Source organism: Sus scrofa, chromosome Y (assembly GCF_054392235.1).
Source record: "Sus scrofa isolate SSC_HxYL_T2T_F1_AM1 chromosome Y, Sscrofa_HxYL_maternal_Yorkshire_Landrace_v2.0, whole genome shotgun sequence".
NCBI lineage: Eukaryota > Metazoa > Chordata > Mammalia > Artiodactyla > Suidae > Sus > Sus scrofa.
The window spans coordinates 18,695,154-18,712,692 of record NC_139402.1 but is presented as its reverse complement, the minus strand read 5'-3'; the positions used below and the strand labels follow the sequence as shown (position 1 = coordinate 18,712,692).

Below are 17,539 nucleotides of genomic sequence, written 5' to 3'. Positions count from 1 at the left end.
TTATTTGTGGACTTATTAATGATGGCCATTCTGACTGGTGTGAGGTGGTATCTCATGGTAGTTTTGAATTGCATTTCTCTTATAATCAGCGATGTTGAGCATTTTTTCATGTGTTTGTTGGCCATCTGTATATCTTCTTTGGAGAAATGTCTATTCAGGTCTTTTGCCCATTTTTCCATTGATTGATTGGTTTTTTTGCTGTTGAGTTGTATAAGTTGCTTATATATTCTAGAGATTAAGCCCTTGTCAGTTGCATCATTTGAAGCTATTTTCTCCCATTCTGTAAGTTGTCTTTTTGTTTTCCTTTTGGTTTCCTTTGCTGTGCAAAAGCTTTTCAGTTTGATGAGGTCCCATGGGTTTATTTTTGCTCTAATGTCTGTTGCTTTGGGAGACTGACCTGAGAAAATATTCATGTGATTGATGTCAGAGAGTGTTTTGGCTATGTTTTCTTCTAGGAGTTTGATGGTGTCCTGTCGTATATTTAAGTCTTTCAGCCATTTGGAGTTTATTTTTGTGCATGGTGTGAGGGTGTGTTCTAGTTTCATTGCTTTGCATGCAGCTGTCCAGGTTTCCCAGCAATGCTTGCTGAATAGACTTTCCTTTTCCCATTTTATGTTCTTGCCTCCCTTGTCCAAGATTAATTGACCATAGGTGTCAGGGTTTCTTTCCAGATTCTCTATTCTGTTCCATTGGTCTGTCTGTCTGTTTTGGTACCAGTACCACACTGTTTTGATGACTGTGGCTTTGTAGTATTTCTTGAAGTCTGGGAGCGTTATGCCTCCTGCTTGGTTTTTGTTTCTCAGGATTGCTTTGGCGATTCTGGGTCTTTTGTTGTTCCATATATATGTTTGGATTGTTTGTTCTAGTTCTGTGAAAAATGTCCTGGGGAATTTGATAGGGATTGCATTGAATCTGTAGATTGCTTTGGGTAGTATGGCCATTTTTACAATATTGATTTTCCCAATCCAGGAACATGGACTATCTTTCCATTTCTTTACATCTTCTTTGATTTCTTTGATGAAAGTTTTATAGTTCTCGGCATATAGGTCCTTTACCTCCTTGGTCAGGTGTATTCCGAGGTATTTGATTTTGTGAGGTACAATTTTAAAAGGTATCGTATTTTTGTATTCCTTTTCTAATGTTTCATTGCTGGTATACAGAAATGTGACTGACTTCTGAATGTTAATCTTATATCTTGCCACTTTGCTGAATTTATTAATCAGTTCAAGGAGTTTTGGGGTTGAGTCCTTAGGGTTTTCTAGGTAGAGTATCATGTCATCTGCATACAGTGACAGTTTGATCTCTTCTCTTCCTATATGGATGCCTTTGATTTCTTTTGTTTGTCTAATTGCTGTGGCTAGGACTTCCAAAACGATGTTGAAGAGCAGTGGTGAGAGTGGGCATCCCTGTCTTGTTCCAGATTGGAGTGAGAAGGCTTTCAGGTTTTCCCCATTGAGGATTATATTTGCTGTGGATTTATCATAAATGGCTTTGATTATATTCAGGAATGTTCCCTCTATACCCACTTTGGTGAGGGTCTTGATCATGAATGGATGTTGAACTTTGTCAAATGCTTTTTCTGCGTCTATTGAGATGATCATATGATTTTTGACTCTTTTTTTTGTTAATGTGGTGTATGATGCTGATTGATTTGCGTATGTTGAACCATCCTTGTGAAGCTGGGATGAACCCAACCTGGTCATGGTGTATAATTTTTTTGGTATGTTGTTGGATTCGGTTGGCTAAGATTTTGTTGAGAATTTTTGCATCTATATTCATCAGTGATATTGGGCGATAGTTTTCTTTTTTGGTGGTATCTCTGTCTGGTTTTGGAATGAGGGTGATGGTGGCCTCATAGAATGTCTTTGGGAGTATTCCTTCTTCTTCAACCTTTTGAGAGAGTTTAAGGAGGATGGGCACCAATTCCTCTTTATATGTTTGATAAAATTCCCCTGTGAAGCCATCTGGTCCTGGACTTTTATTTGTAGGGAGTGATTTTATGACCTCTTCAATTTCATTTCTAGTGATGGGTCTGTTCAGTTGGTCTGTTTCTTCTTGATTCAGTTTTGGCAGGCTGTAAGATTCTAGAAAATGGTCCATTTCTTCCAGGTTGTCAAACTTGTTGCCATACAGTTGTTCATAGTATTCTCTTATGGTTTTTGTATTTCTGCTGTATCCGTGTGATTTCTCCTTTTTCATTTATAATTTTGGTTATTTGGGTTCTTTGTCTCCTCTTCTTAGTGAGTCTGGCCAGGGGTTTGTCAATTTTGTTCACCTTTTCAAAGAACCAGCTGTTGGTTTTATTAATTTTCTCTATTGTTTTTTGAATCTCTATTTTATTAATTTCTTCTTTGATCTTTATAATTTCCTTCCTTCTGCTGACTTTAGGACTTTTTTGTTCTTCTTTTTCTCATTCGTTTAGGTGGAGGGTTAAGTTGTCAATTTGGGATCTTTCTTCTTTTTTGAGAAAGGCCTGTATTGCTAGACATTTCCCTCTGAGCACTGCTTTTGCAGCATCCCATAGATTTTGAGAGGTTGTGTCTTCATTATCATTTGTTTCAAGGTAATTTTTAATTTCCTTCTTGATTTCCTCATTGACCCATTGGTTTTTTAGTAGCATGTTGTTGAGTCTCCATGGAGTAGGTTTTTTCTCATTGCTTTTCCCATGGTTGATTTCTGATTTCATGGCATTGTGGTCAGAGAAGATACTTGAGATAATTTCTACGCTCCTAAATTTATTGAGATTCGCTTTGTGTCCCAAGATGTGGTCGATTCTTGAGAATGTTCCATGAGCATTTGAGAAGAATGTGTATTCTGCTTTTTTTGGATGTAGTGTCCTGAAGATATCAATTAAGTCTACCTTTTCTATTGTTTCCTTTAGGATCTCTGTTGCTCTATTGGTTTTCTGTCTAGAGGATCTGTCCATTGATGTGAGGGGGGTATTTAGGTCTCCTCCTATGATTGTATTCTCATCAATATCTCCCTTTATGTCTGTTAATATTTGTTGTATGTATCTGGGTGCTCCTATGTTTGGGGCATATATGTTGATGATAGTAACATCCTCTCCTTGGATGGATCCCTTAATCATTAAATAGTGTCCTTCTTTGTCTTTCTTTATGTCTTTTGTTTTAAAGTCTATTTTGTCTGATATGAGCGTTGCGACTCCTGCTTTTCTGTCATGTCTATTGGCGTGAAATACTTTTCCCCACCCTTTCACTTTCAATCTATCTGTATCTTTTGTCCTAAGGTGAGTTTCTTGTAGGCAGCATATTGAAGGGTTTTTCCTTTTTATCCACTCAGCCACCCTGTGTCTTTTGATTGGGGCATTCAGCCCATTGACATTTAAGGTGATAATTGAGAGATGATTATTTATTGCCATTTGAACCTCGGGTTCCAGTTGATTCTATGGTTCTCCATTCTTCCTTTCTTTTTTTTTTTTTTTGTTTTTTTTTTTTTTTTGGTTGGATGGTCTCCTGTTATTTTCTGCTTGAGTGTATTTTTTTTTCATATTTTGCTAATGCAATATTTGGTTTTGGCTTGTGGTTGCCCTGTTTTTTAAGTATGCTAACCCCTTCCCATAATTGTGTGTTTTAGCCTGATGGTCCTCTAAGTTCAAACACTTCATTAGTATATTAAAATTAAAAAGAGAGACATACATACAAACAAAAAGGGTTATTTACCTCCTAACATCCCTTGCCCACATTTTATGGTTTTGATGACTCTTTTTTATTTTTTTCTTTTTAATTTTATTTTGTTTGAAGCATGTTCATGATTAAATCTGTATGCTGGCTTATTTGAGTGACTGCTCTCTGATTGCGGTTTCCTCAGTCCTAGTTCTTCCTCTTCTTCTTCTTCTTTTTTTTTTCTTTTCTTTTTTCTTCCCTTTCCTTCCTTTCTTTTTGGTTTAGAGAAGCCCTTTCAATATTTCCTTTAACCTGGGTTTTGTGTTGCTGTATTCTTTAAGTTTTTGTTTGTTGGGAAAAATTTTTATTTCCCGTTCTATTTTAAATGATATTCTTGCTGAATAGAGTATTCTAGGTTGCATATTTTTTCCTTTTAGCACTTTAAATATCTCTTGCCATTCCCTCCTGGCCTGTAGCGTTTCTGTAGAGAAATCAGCTGATATTCTTATGGGGGTTCCCTTGTAGGTAACATTCTGGTTTTCTCTTGCTGCCTTTAGGATCCTCTCTTTATCACTAACTTTTGCCATTTTTATTATGATGTGTCTTGGTGTGGGTCTGTTTGGGTTCAGTTTGTTTGGGGCCCTCTGTCCTTCTTGTATCTTGAATCCAGTATCCTTTAGACTTGGGAAGTTTCCGGGGATAATTTCTTCAAATATATTTTCCATTCCCTTATCTTTTTCTACTCCTTCTGGAATTCCTAGTATGCGTAGATTGGCCCGCTTTATATTATCCCATAGGTCTCTTATATTGTTTTCCAGTTTTTTGATTCGGTTTTCTGTCTGTTGACCGGATGGAGTGATTTCCATTATTCTATCTTCCATATCACTGATTCGTTCTTCTGCATTATTCATTCTGGTTTTTACTGCCCCTAGTTCAGTTTGCATCTCTGCAAATGAATGTTCTAGTTTTTCTTGGCTCCTCCTTATATTTTCTAGTTCCTTTCTGAGGGTATCTGCATTACTGTTCCTATCTTCTCTTAATTCCTTCAGTATTTTCACTATTTCTCTTTTGAACTCCAGGTCTGTCTGACTGCAGAGATCTGTTTCATTGTTGACTGTTTTAGGTGAGTTCTCTTGTTGGTTTGACTGGGGGTGGTTTCTCAGCTTCTTCATCTTGCTTGTTGTTTTCTTTCTCCTGAGGGAGTTGTACTCTCCGTTATCGGGCAGTGTTTGCCTTGTCAGTGCCGTGGAATATTTCCTGAGGCCTGGCGTTGTTGGTCAATCTTTTTTGAGGCAGTGTGGCTTTTCTGGAGTGTTGATGGGGTAACAGTGTTTCTTTGAAGCAAAGGAGGACTTCCTGAGGGCGGACAGGACTGGGAGGTCCACACCACGATGGCAGCAGATTTCACTTGGTCATGCAGAGCTTGCTCTGGTGTTTTTAGGCTGTGGGGTTCTTGAAGGGGGTTGGTGATGTTGGGCAGCTGCTCTTCAGGGGTGCATCACCCCCTGGGGGCTGGAGCAGCTATCTGGGTCACTGAGAACCTAAGAGGCTCTTCCCTAGGGCAGCCCGACTCAGAAGGACAGCCTGAGAATGTAGGCGGATCTTTTCACAGTCTGGCCGAGCTTGTTGCAGCTTTTCTGGGCTGCAGGGGCTCTTCCAGGGGGCTGGTGGTGCTGAGCAGTTATTTCACGGGAGTGGGGCACCCCCTGGGGGCTTGGATGGGTAGCAGGGCCGTTGGAGACCCAAGAGGCTCCTCCCCAGGGCAGCCCAACTCAGAAAAACCGTCTGAGATCTTTTCCCGACTCGGCCAGGCTTGTTGCAGCTTTTCTGGGCTGCAGGGGGTCCTGCCTGGAGCTGGCCGTCCGATGCAGCTGGTGCACTAGAGTATCCCCTGGGGACTTGGGTGGGTAGCAGGGCCATTGGAAACCTAAGAGGCTCCTCCCCGGGGCAACCCGACTCAGAAAAACCATCTGAGAATTAGGCCGATCTATTCACAGCCTGGCTAAGCTTGTTCTAGCTTTTCTGGGCTGCAGGCCTTTTCTCGGGGGCTGGTGGTGTTTGGTGCTATTCTCTGGAAGTGTAGCCCCTCCAAAGGGCAAGCAGGCCTGTGCAGGGACAGCCCCTATGGTGGTAGGCTTCAGGCAATTGTTGAGGCCAGCCCTCCTGGATGGCAGGCAGCCCCAGGTTCGGCTAGAGCGTAGCGGGTTGCGGGGGTGTGGGGAGGGAATGCACTGGGAAGCACAGCTTTCTGCTATCTAGCGGGCCTGTAAGCTTGCTGTGGCATGGGGGGTATTCTATGGGGACCCACCCCTTCTTCTCTCCCCTCCCCAGCACGGGCGCAGACCAGGCTCTTCTCCCAGGTTCCCTCTGAGGCGGCTTTCCACTTCCCCACCCCTAGAGTATTGTTCCCTTCCTCTGCGACACCTTTGTTTTCTAGTCTCCCAGGCAGTCTCTGCCCCGTCAAATGGTTTCTAGACCTCCCAAGCAGTTTCCGCTGTGCCCCCACCCCCCCTAGCCCGGGGACTAATCTCTGGAGCGAGGTCTTGGTGCCCAGCCCCGCCCCCAGGCGTCCCCCGGCCCCCTCTCGGGGACTAACCTTCAGAGGCGAGGTCTCGGTGCCCAGCCCCCAGCCAGGCTTCCCCTGGCCCTTTCCCAGGGACTAACATCTGGAGCCAAGGATTCGGTGCCCAGCCCCCCCGAGGCATCTCAATTTTTGGTGACTGTGCCCGTAGTTCAGATGGTCCGTTGGGTTCTTGATCGGCTTTTCCGTACTCCAACTTACTGCTACATTCTTCTCTGCATCTGGGGATTCCTCCGGTTCGTTTGATCTTTCGCCCGGTAGGTGACTTTCCAGGGTGCGGGAACCCTTTCTCCTCCGCAGTTCCCTTTCGGGAGCCCCCGTCCCGCTCGGATCCACCTTCTCTCACTCTCCTCTTTTCTCCCGTTCTGCCCAATAATGTCACGAACTTCTTGCCGTTATTGGAGTTTAGGTTCCTCTGCCAGCGATTGGTTGCTGTTCTGTGCGAGTCATTTATTCTGTAGATGTGCTTTTTTTGTTGTGTTTGTGGGAGAGGGCAAGCGTGTCCCCCTACTCCTCCGCCATCTTGTCCTCTAGACATCATATTTAAAGATAGTTTCTTAAAGTAATTTAGACTCATGAGACTATTCAGGGCTAAAAAACTGCAAAACTCAAATCAAGGCTGCATGTTTACCTCTTATTTCCGCTGATTTAAAAGAAACTGATTAAAAATTGAGGATGATTTAATACAAGCTGTTAAATACAAAAATGGAAAATACATAAAATATTTAATTAATAAAACAAGTGGATTTGATATTTTTGTTGCATTTTTCTACACAAGTTTGAACCTTTAAATCTTCTAACTTGCATACAGTTGATATGTTTTTGAAATTTTATGTATTTTACCTTAATTATTTTCATTAGGTAGAAGAACAAACCGTTACCACAGAGAGAGTTTTTCAAGACCGGCAATATCAAATTGATGCTGCAATTGTTCGAATTATGAAGATAAGGAAAACACTTAGCCACAATGTACTTCTGGCAGAGTTGTATAACCAGCTAAAATTTACACTAAAGGTAAACAAATCCACCAAAAATCTAGTAGAATCAAGTATGTTTAAATAAATTAACATTTATAAATTATTATTATATTGAGCAGAAATTCTATGGCAAAGTATATATCACAGTGATGAAATACAAGATTTCTATACCTTTTTGTGTTAATTTATTTTAAAGATTAAAATGTGTCAATACTGGGAGTTCCTGTAGTGGCTCAGTGGTTAACGAATCCGACTAGGAACTATGAGGTTGCGGGTTCGGTCCCTGCCCTTGCTCAGTGGGTTAACGATCTGGCATTGCCCTGAGCTGTGGTGTAGGTTGCAGACGCGGCTCGGATCCCGCGTTGCTGTGGCTCTGGTGTAGGCCGGTGGCTACAGCTCCGATTCAACCCCTAGCCTGGGAACCTCCATATGCCGTGGGAGCAGCCCAAGAAATAGCAAAAAGACAAAAAATAAAATAAAATAAAATGTGTCAATATTATGAGCAGAAACCATCAGCAGTGTAACATTTTAATGAGTAACAGAGAGAAATTTGCCTCATGATCCAACCATAAATATTTTGATGTATCTCTATGAGTTTTGTGCATCTTTATGATGTCCCTTATTCCTAGTAGAAAATCAAGTGTTTCCCTTAATTGAACTATTTATTATCTTCCTTCTGCTTTTCATCTTTATTATATGACAAGCTTGGTAAATAACTATATTTTCTTTTTAAATTATTAAAGAAATTGATAGTGCTATTTTTTTCTAAAATACAGCCCAGGTGTATTTTCATTCAGTGTATAATGTTTTAATTATATTTTATTCCTTTATAGCAATTTTTTTGTGTACTTCAGATTTTAATATAGTTATCTATTGTATTTAATAAATTTCTTATTTCCTGAAAGTTATCTAGATAACATGTGATTAATTTCTTTTGTGCATTTGAGAGGAGAATGGTAAATCAATATTATAATTTTATTTTTAATAACCATAATTTTTTTATTTTTTTAGCCTAGTGATCTGAAGAAGAGAATAGAATCCTTAATTGATAGAGACTACATGGAAAGAGATAAAGCAAATCCAAACCAGTACAAGTATATTGCATAACTCTGGCATTAATCTGAATATTTGTTACTCTTCCCACTTTCAGTGGGTTACTCGTGGTCCTGTTAATTGGTGTTTGAATGAAACAATGTTTTAAAGATATTCATGAAGAATTAAAATTTCCATCTACACTCACTTAAAGCATCCAGTTTTCTGAATGAAACATTATTAAATGTCATTTCCTGTACTGTATTTCATGGTCTAAATCTGCCTGGCATATTTTATACTTTTTACTGTATAATTTTCATTCTGATATTGTTCATGTTGATTACATGAAATACACATTAGTTTCATAAAGAACAAATTTCATAAAGGGCAATAATGTACCCAAATATGTAAGGAGAAGGGAGTGAGATGGATGGGGAATTTTGGGTTGGTGGATCCAAACTGTTACATTTGGAATGAATGGGCCTTGGTGTCCATATTGAACAGCACAGGGAACTGTGTGTGATTGGATCACTTTGCTGTACAACAGAGCTTGCAATGAAATTAAAGTACAGATATAATTATGAGTTAGAGTTTGTTTCCTTCACAAATATACTCTGAAGTGTAAATGATGAAACTATAGCAATTGTATTTTGAAATTTTGTGGACCCTACAAATTATTTTTCAGAGAAGCTACAAAATTTACCTCCCCAGCTGTTCATAATGATTGACTTTCTCCACACCCTCACCTATATTTGTTATTTTTATCTTTTTGATTTTAGACCCTATAACCAGTATGAGGTGATGTCTCATTGAGATATTGAGTGGAATTTTCCTGGTAATTGGTGATTTTGAGTGTCTTTTTGTGTACCTGTTGACCATCTATAGGTGTAATTTTTGTGTTGTTTTGTTTTGTCTTTTTTATGTAAAAAATTTATTGAGAGTTTCAAGTGCTCACAATTATTTTCTACATCGTATGTATATTGAAGACAATTTAGTTTTGTCGATACAAGAAATTTCTTTAAGTCAAATAATGACTTTTTAATAAAGTATAGCTGATTTACAATAGTATATTAGTTTCAGCTGTACAGCATAAAGATTATTTTGTAGATTAAATTCCATTATAAATTATTAAGATAATGGCTATAATTTTCTGTACTATACATATGTACTTATATATTTTATGCATAGTAGTTTTTATCTGTTTCCTACTCTTAACATGCCTTTCCTTTCTTTTTTCTCCCCTGTAGTAACCAATACTGTTTTTCTACATCTGTGAATCTGTTCATATTTGCTATATACATTTCTATTTATTATAATTTTATATTCCACCTTTTTTAGGACCACACCCACAGCACATAAAAGTTACCGGGCTAGGGGTTAAGTCAGAACTGCAGCTGGAGCCTACATCACAACCACACCACCAGATCTGAGCCACATCTGTGACCTACATCACAGCTTGTGGCAACGCCAGTTCCTTAACCCACTGAGCTAGGCCAGGAATTGAACCTGTATCCTCATGGATACAAGTCAAGCTCTTAATCCACTGAGCCACAGTGGTAATATCATACAATATTTGTTTTTCTCTGACTTATTTCATTCAATGTAATATTCCTTAGGTCCATACGCATGGATGCAAAAGGCAGAATTTCATTTTTTCAATACTGCTGGGAATATTCTGTTATATAAATATATGTGTGTATATATATGTATATGCTCAGGTATACCATATGTTTATATACACATATATTTATATAAAAAATTTAAATATCATAAATAACATCTTTGTTCATTTTAAGTTGCTTCTATATCTTGACTATTGTAAATATTGCTGCTATGAACATTTATCTTTCTTTTTCAAATTACTGTTTTCTTCCTTACCAGATATACACCTAGAATTGCAATTCCTAGATTATATTGTAGTTGTATTTTTAATATTTTTGAGGAATTTCCATAATGTCTTTTTATAATGGTTGCATTAACTTATACTCCCATCAATAGTGCACAAGGATTTCATCATCTCCAACATTTCGTATTTGTAGACGAAATAGCCACCTGACAGATATGAAGTGATATATCATTTTTTTAGATTTGTGCTTCTCTAGTACTTACTGATGTTCAACATCTTCCATGTGCCTGTTAGCCATATTTATATCTTATTGGAAAAACAAACATGTTAAGATCTCCCCATTTTATAAATTGGGGGGTTGATACGGAATTATATGAGCTGTCTGTGTATTTTTTATGTAACCCCTTGTTGCTCATATCACTGGAAAATATTTTCTCTCACTTAGTAGTTTAATTTTATGAGTGTTGTCCACTGCTGTGAAGAAGCTTTTAAGTTTAATTAGATCTCATTTATTTATTTTAGCTTTTATTTATTTGATCATGTTAAATAGTTTTGAAAAAACATTGATTCAATTTGTCAAAGTATGTTCTGCCTATGGTTTCAGTTATTACTCTTAGGCCTTTAGTTCATGGTGAGTTTCTTTTTTATATGGTGGGAGGAAATGTTCTAATCTTTTCATTATGCACATATCTGTCCAGTTTTCCACCATCACTTGTTGAAGAGTCTGTATTTTCTTCATTGTTTATTCTTTCCTCCTTTGTCTTAGATTATTTTAACCATAAGGTTGAATGGGTTTATTTCTGAGCTCTCTATTCTCTTCCTTTGATCTATGTGTGTATATAGCCTGCTATCTGTGATGGTGGTACCTCAAGTTTTGTTCCCTTTTCTGGGATTTCTGTAATAATTTGAGGTCTTTTGTGATTCCATATGAATTTTAAGATTATTTGTTCTAGTTCTGTGGAAACTGTCACATATTTAGAAAATATGCATTAAATTTGTAGATTGCTTTGGGTAGTATGACCATGTTAAAAATATTATTGTTTCCAGTTTAAGAGCACAGGATATATTTTCATTTTTCTTTTGTCATATTCTATTTCTTTCATCAATATATTATGCTTTAAGAGTATAAATCTTTAGCCTCCTTGGTTAAGTGTTTTCCTAAGTTTTTAATTTTTTTAACGTGATCTAGATGAGGGTTTTTTTAACTTTCTCTGATAGATAATTATTAGTATATAGAAAAAACACTTATTTCAGTGTATTAATCTTGTTCCCTGCAACCATGCTGAATTCATTTATTTTAATATTTGTGGGCTGGAGACCTTAAGGTTCTCTGTATAAAGGATTGTAATCTGCAAATAGTGACAGTTTTACCATTTTCCTTCCAATTTGGTTACTTTAAATTTTTTTTATGTGAATTCTATGGCTAAGACTTTGCAAATTATTTTTTTTTGTCTTTTTTTGTCTTTTGTTGTTGTTGTTGTTGTTGTCGTTGTTGCTATTTCTTGGGCCGCTCCCGCGGCATATGGCATATGGAGATTCCCAGGCTAGGGGTTGAATCGGAGCTGTAGCCACCGGCCTACGCCAGAGCCACAGCAACGCGGGATCCGAGCCGCGTCTGCAACCTACACCACAGCTCATGGCAACACCGGATCGTTAACCCACTGAGCAAGGGCAGGGACCGAACCCGCAACCTCATGGTTCCTAGTAGGATTCGTTAACCACTGCGCCACGACAGGAACTCCTGCAAATTATTTTAAAGAGAAATATTGAGTGTAGGCATCCATGTCTTGTTCCTGAATATAATGTTAAGTTTTTGAGTTTTTCATCACGAATTATTATGCTGTGTGTTTGTTATAAATAGGCTTACTGTGTTGAGATGTGTTCCATCTATACTCACTTGACTGAGAGTTTGTAGTTATGAATAGGGCCTGAGTTTTGTCAAATGTATTTTATGGATCTGTTAAGAAGATCCTGTGATTTTTATATGAGCTTTTTAAATGTGGTGTGTCACATTGATTGATTTGAAAATATTGACCATCCTTGAATTTGTGGAATACCCAACTTAGTCATGGTGTGTGATCTTTTAAAATACTTGGATTCTATTAACTGCTATTCTGTTGAGGATTTTTGCAGCTGTATTCATGAAAGTATTGGCCTTTAATTTTTTGCCAAGTGCTTTTAGTTTTAGTATAAGGGTAATGGTGACCTTGTAGAATGAATTTGGGAATGCTCTCTCTTCTTTGTGGAATAGCCTGAGAATGATAGGTATTTGTTCTTTATATGCTTAGTAGAATTTTCTTATGAAGCGTAATTTTGTTTGCTGGGAGTTTGTAATCACAAAATCAGTTTCACAGCTAATTATCAGTTCAAATCATTTTTCTTGATTCAGTCTTCGCAGTTTGTAGGTTTCTATAAATTTGTTTATTTTTCTGGGTGATCCAATTTTTTGGCGCATTGCTGTTCATTTTCCCACATGTCATTTTTTTTTCTTTTTGAGGCCACATCTGTGGCACTTGGAAGTTACCAGGCTAGGGGTTGAATCAGAGCTGCAGCTATTGGCCTATGCCACAGCCACAGCAATGCAGGATCCAAGCCACATGTGTGGCTTACACCACAGCTTGCAGCAAAACCAGATCCTTAACCCACTGAATCATGGATCAAACCTTCATCCTCATGGATGCAATTTGGGTTTTCAGCCCTTTTAGGAACTCCGTATTTTGTATCTATTGTTTCAACAGTTATTTCTTTTTCATTTCTTATTTTGTTTATTTGTGTCGTCTCTTCTTGGTGAGCATGGAAAAGCTTTTATCAATTTTGTTTATCTTTTCAAAAATTGGTTCTGAGTTTCATTGATTTTTTTCTACTTTTTCTATTGACTTTTGCATTTCTCTTTTATTCATTTCCTCTCTGATCTTATTTCCTTCATTCTTCTGATTGGAGGCTTTGTTTTTCTTTTTCTAATCACTTTAGGTGACAGGTTAGGTCATTTTTTTATTGTATGAGAAAGTACTGTGTTGCTATAAATCTTCCTCTTAAAAGTGCTTTTGCTGCATCCCTTAGATTTTGAAGTGTTGTGTTTCCATTGTTATTTGTCTCAAGGTGTTTATTTATTTCCTGTTTGGCTTGTTCATTGACTCATTAAGTTTTTCATAGTATGTTGTTTAGTCTCCACATGTTTGTTCTCTTTTCATTTTCTTTATGCAATTAGTGTCTGATTTTACACCAATTTGTTAGAAAAAAAGTTTAATAATACTGCTGTATTTAAATTTTTCATGACACTTGTTTTGTGGCCTAGCATGTGATTATTTGTGAGGGTATTTATTATCTATTATGAGACTTTTCAGTGAATGGAGTATTTTGTGTATATACTTTTGTCCTAAAATGTAGATTAAAAACCTATTATTGATTTACTGCCTAGATGATGTGTATGTTGAGTAGGGCATTAAGTCCCTTGGAATTACTGCATTGTTTTTTACTTCTCCTGTGGCTTCTGTTAGTAGTTGCTTTATAGGTCTAAGTTTTTCTGAGTATTTACAATTGTTACATCATTTTCATGAATTGACCCCTTAGTCATATATAATAACCTTGTTTATCTCTCTTGATTTCTTTTACTTGATTCATCTTGTTCAATGTAATTGTAGGCACTTCTTTTATTTGATTAGCATCTGCTTTTAGTAACTTTTTTCATCCCTTCACTTTCACCATCCTGAAGTGAGTCCTGAATGAGTAATAGTGCATAGTGGCTTTTGTTTTGGTTTTGCTTTCAGTCACTGTGTATATTTTTATTGATAAATTTAACCATTTACATTTAATTATTGATAGTTGGAACTTAGTGTTGCCATTTTATTGTGTTCTGATTGTTTGGTAGCCTCCTGTTTTTATTTACTTTTTTCTATGTTTCTTTGTGATTTGATGATTTTTGTGGTGATGTGTTTGATTTTTTTTCTCTGTATTTCAGGTATGTATCCCAGCGGTTTATTTATTGTACCACAAAGCTTACATAAAACATGTTCACATACAGAGTCTGTTTTAATCTCATAGAAGGTTTATTTCAGTCACAAACAAAAACAGTTGTAAAAGTTATGTGTCCACTAACAAATTATTGTCCCTATAATTATTTAAAGTACTTATGTCTTTTAACTTTTATAAGGGAGTTGAACATGATTTATATACCACAATTATAATAATGGAAATTTTGACTTTGATTATTGGTACACAGTTTGTAGACAGCATTTCTTTGAAGTTCAGTAATGGATTCTTTTTTGGTCTTTTTGCCATTTCTTGGGCCACTCTCACAGCATATGGAGGTTCCCAGGCTAGCGGTCCAATTGGAGCTGTAGCTGCCAGCCTACGCCAGAGCCACAGCAACACAGGATCTGTGTTGTAACCTACACCACAGCTCACAGCAATGCCAGATCCTTAACCCACTGAGTAAAGCCAGGGATCAAACCTGCAAGCTCATAGTTCCTAGTCAGATTCGTTAACCACTGAACCTCTATGGGAACCCCTCAGTAATGGATTATTAATAGTGTCCTTTGATTATGTTATGTTTTCCTGGTTCTTTCTTCTTTATAAATTTGTACTTGTGTATGTACATTTGAAGGAAGGAACACATCTTCCTATTACATATTTTGTGGGGCAGATAAAGGTCTTCTCTTACCAGAATCTAAATTAAGGGGCTATCTCGGATTAGAGTTGAGGGGAACTCACACTAGATCCTCTCATGGGCCTTCACTGTTTTATTATATTACTACTCCTGTAACTTCTTCCCCTAGGCATCCAGGGGTGTGCAGTACTCCTATTGCTCCCATTCAATAGACTGTACCCACTGTCTTCCCATTTGAAAGCTTTGCTGACTTTTCACTTGAGCTCCATGTGAGGAAAATATGAACAATGTTCCTCTAGCAGTGGACAGACAAGTTTGAACATTGGAAATGAGTCCTCCTTGTGGCCTGAGAGGAGGGCATTGGGAACTTCATTTCTCCTGACCATTCTTGGGAGGAATTTGTGCAAGGTTGAGTAGTAACACCCATGAAACTTCTTAGGTTTATAGGTTTCTTCACTGCTTTAATATATGTCTTCCCGTGCCTCTGGCATCCATCTTTACTGAGGAGAAATCAGCAGTTAATCTTCTTGAGGATTTTTTGCCTTTCTGTTGTTAAGATTGTCTCTCTGGCTTTGGCCTTTGATGCTTTTTTTTTTTTTTGCCATTTCTTGGGCCGCTCTCGCGGCATATGGAGGTTTCCAGGCTAGGGGTCGAATCCGAGCTATAGCCACCGGCCTATGCCAGAGCCACAGCAACGAGGGATCCGAGCCACGTCTGCAACCTCCACCACAGCTCACGGCAACGCAGGATCGTTAACCCACTGAGCAAGGGCAGGGATCGAACCCGCAACCTCATGGTTCCTAGTCGGATTCGTTAACCACTGCGCCACCACGGGAACTCCCTGATGCTTTTGATGTAAAATCTCAGTATAGAGTTCTTTGACTTTTCCCTAGATTTATGTCTTTGCCAAATTTTGGAAATTTTCAGCCCATATTTATTCAAATGTTCTTTATGTTTATCTCTTTTTTTCTTATATATTCAGGAGTTTCCAGTATGTGTATATTTGTATGCTTTAGTGTATAGTGGGTTTTATAAGCTTTATTGTTCTCACTCATTTATTTATGCTTCTCATTTTGAATAATTTTAATTTAAATTAAGCACTCTGTCTTTCTCTACCTTCTCAAGTCTCCTGTTGAAAATCTGGAGGGATGTTTGATTTCTAGTATTCTTTAAAGTGTCAGATTTCTGTTCAGTTCCTTTTGACTACTTCTATCTTTGTATTGAGATTTCCCAATAGCTGAGACATTCTTTGGGTTTTCTTCACACTTGGGGCATTACTAAGGTGAATGATTAATATTTGTGTAGTAATGCCAATGTCTGGACTTCCATGGGTATAATTTCTGTTAACTTCTTTTTTTCCAGTGTTTGGGTCATATTTTCTTCGCATATTTTATAACTTTTTGTGGAAACTGTTTTGTGTATTTTATTAGCACAGCTTGTTAACTCTGAAAATGGATTTCTCCAATACCAAAGATTTATTACTGCTTTGTATGAAATGTAATTATTTTTATAATGATTTTTTTTTTGTCTTTTTGCCATTTCTTGGACCACTCTCACGGCATATGGAGGTTCCCAGGCTAGGGGTCGAATCCGAGCTGTAGCCGCCAGCATACGCCAGAGCCACAGCAACGCAGGATCCGAGCCACGTCTGCAACCTACACCACAGCTCACAGGCAACGCAAGATCGTTAACCCACTGAGCGAGGCCAGGGGTCGAACCCGCAAGCTCATGGTTCCTAGTCAGATTTGTTAACCACTGCGCCACGACGGGAACTCCTCTAGTGATTTTTAAAACTATTTTTATGAAGACCATATTCTTTCTGTGTTTCTTGTCTTGTATGGCCATTCTAGTGGCTGTCTTTTTAGCTTGGTGATCAGCTAGTAGTCTATAAACATAACTCTAAATGACTAGGACCGAAAAGAGAGAATAAACAATAACACTAAAAACCTCTTTTGGTTCTCTCAAATTGAATCTCTTTAGACATTCCTTCATTGACCTGTAGTTAGTATGTTTACAGCTTAGCTTGTACTTCTCCTGAAATACAATGGCCAGCCAGGGGTGAAAGCTTATGATGTAGGCTGTTCTGAGCACTTTTCTAGCCCTTTATAAAGGTTATTTCTACCTCTTGTATGTTGTTTTTGTAGGCTATTCTAGATATCTGATGTGTTCCCTGTTTCTTAACTCTGTTCAGACAAATGTGGCTAATCTGTTTTCCTTTACATTTCCAATAAACTTCTGGATATCATTTTAGGCAATTGGAAAATTCTGAGGTGGGCAGACAGAAGCTGGTCCCTGAGCCAGTCTCCAAGAGAACAACCACAGTTAATTGATAATTACCAATGTCACCAATAAGCCATACCAGAAACATGCACCATTTTTGTAGCCACTGAGGGGCCATGAAATGGGAATTAGTGGATGGTTTAAGTTAAAACACCACAATGCCCTCACCAAATTTTAATATTATTTTATGTGTAAAGTTTTTTAAATTACAGTCTAGAGTTTGAAAACTTTATTCTGAGAATGTTTGCCAGTTCATTCATAAATGGAAGGTCTAAGTTATGAACTACTATATTCTAAGTCTTTCAGTGATATCACTCTATGGATAACATTACTTATTTATGTAATCAGTATCTGTGGATTTTTTGTTTTTTACCAGCTTTACTAGGTGTACATTTGCAAATAAAATTTTTAATGTAATATGTACAATGTAGTGGTTTGATATACATATATACATTGTGAAATGATTACAGCCATAGTGGAGATGATTACATCCATATTAGAGCTGTTTACCACATTCATCACTTTTTTACATATTTCAATTATTTATTTGTGTGTGTGAAAGAGAGGGAGATGAAGAGAGAGAAAGGTATACTC

The 17,539-nt window shown here is 37.7% G+C and overlaps 1 protein-coding gene across 1 annotated transcript in view; it reads left to right on the top strand.

Moving 5' to 3' along the window:
• Positions 1-8,426, top strand: part of LOC102159347 (cullin-4B-like) — a 166,727-nt gene extending 158,301 nt beyond the window's left edge. Inside the window, exons 20-21 of the mRNA XM_085009118.1 lie at positions 7,066-7,218; positions 8,193-8,426. Of these exons, the coding sequence (XP_084865244.1) occupies positions 7,066-7,218; positions 8,193-8,288 (249 nt within the window). The 3' untranslated portion in view covers positions 8,289-8,426. The remainder of the gene's footprint in view (positions 1-7,065; positions 7,219-8,192) is intronic.
• The last annotated feature ends 9,113 nt before the right edge of the window (positions 8,427-17,539 follow it).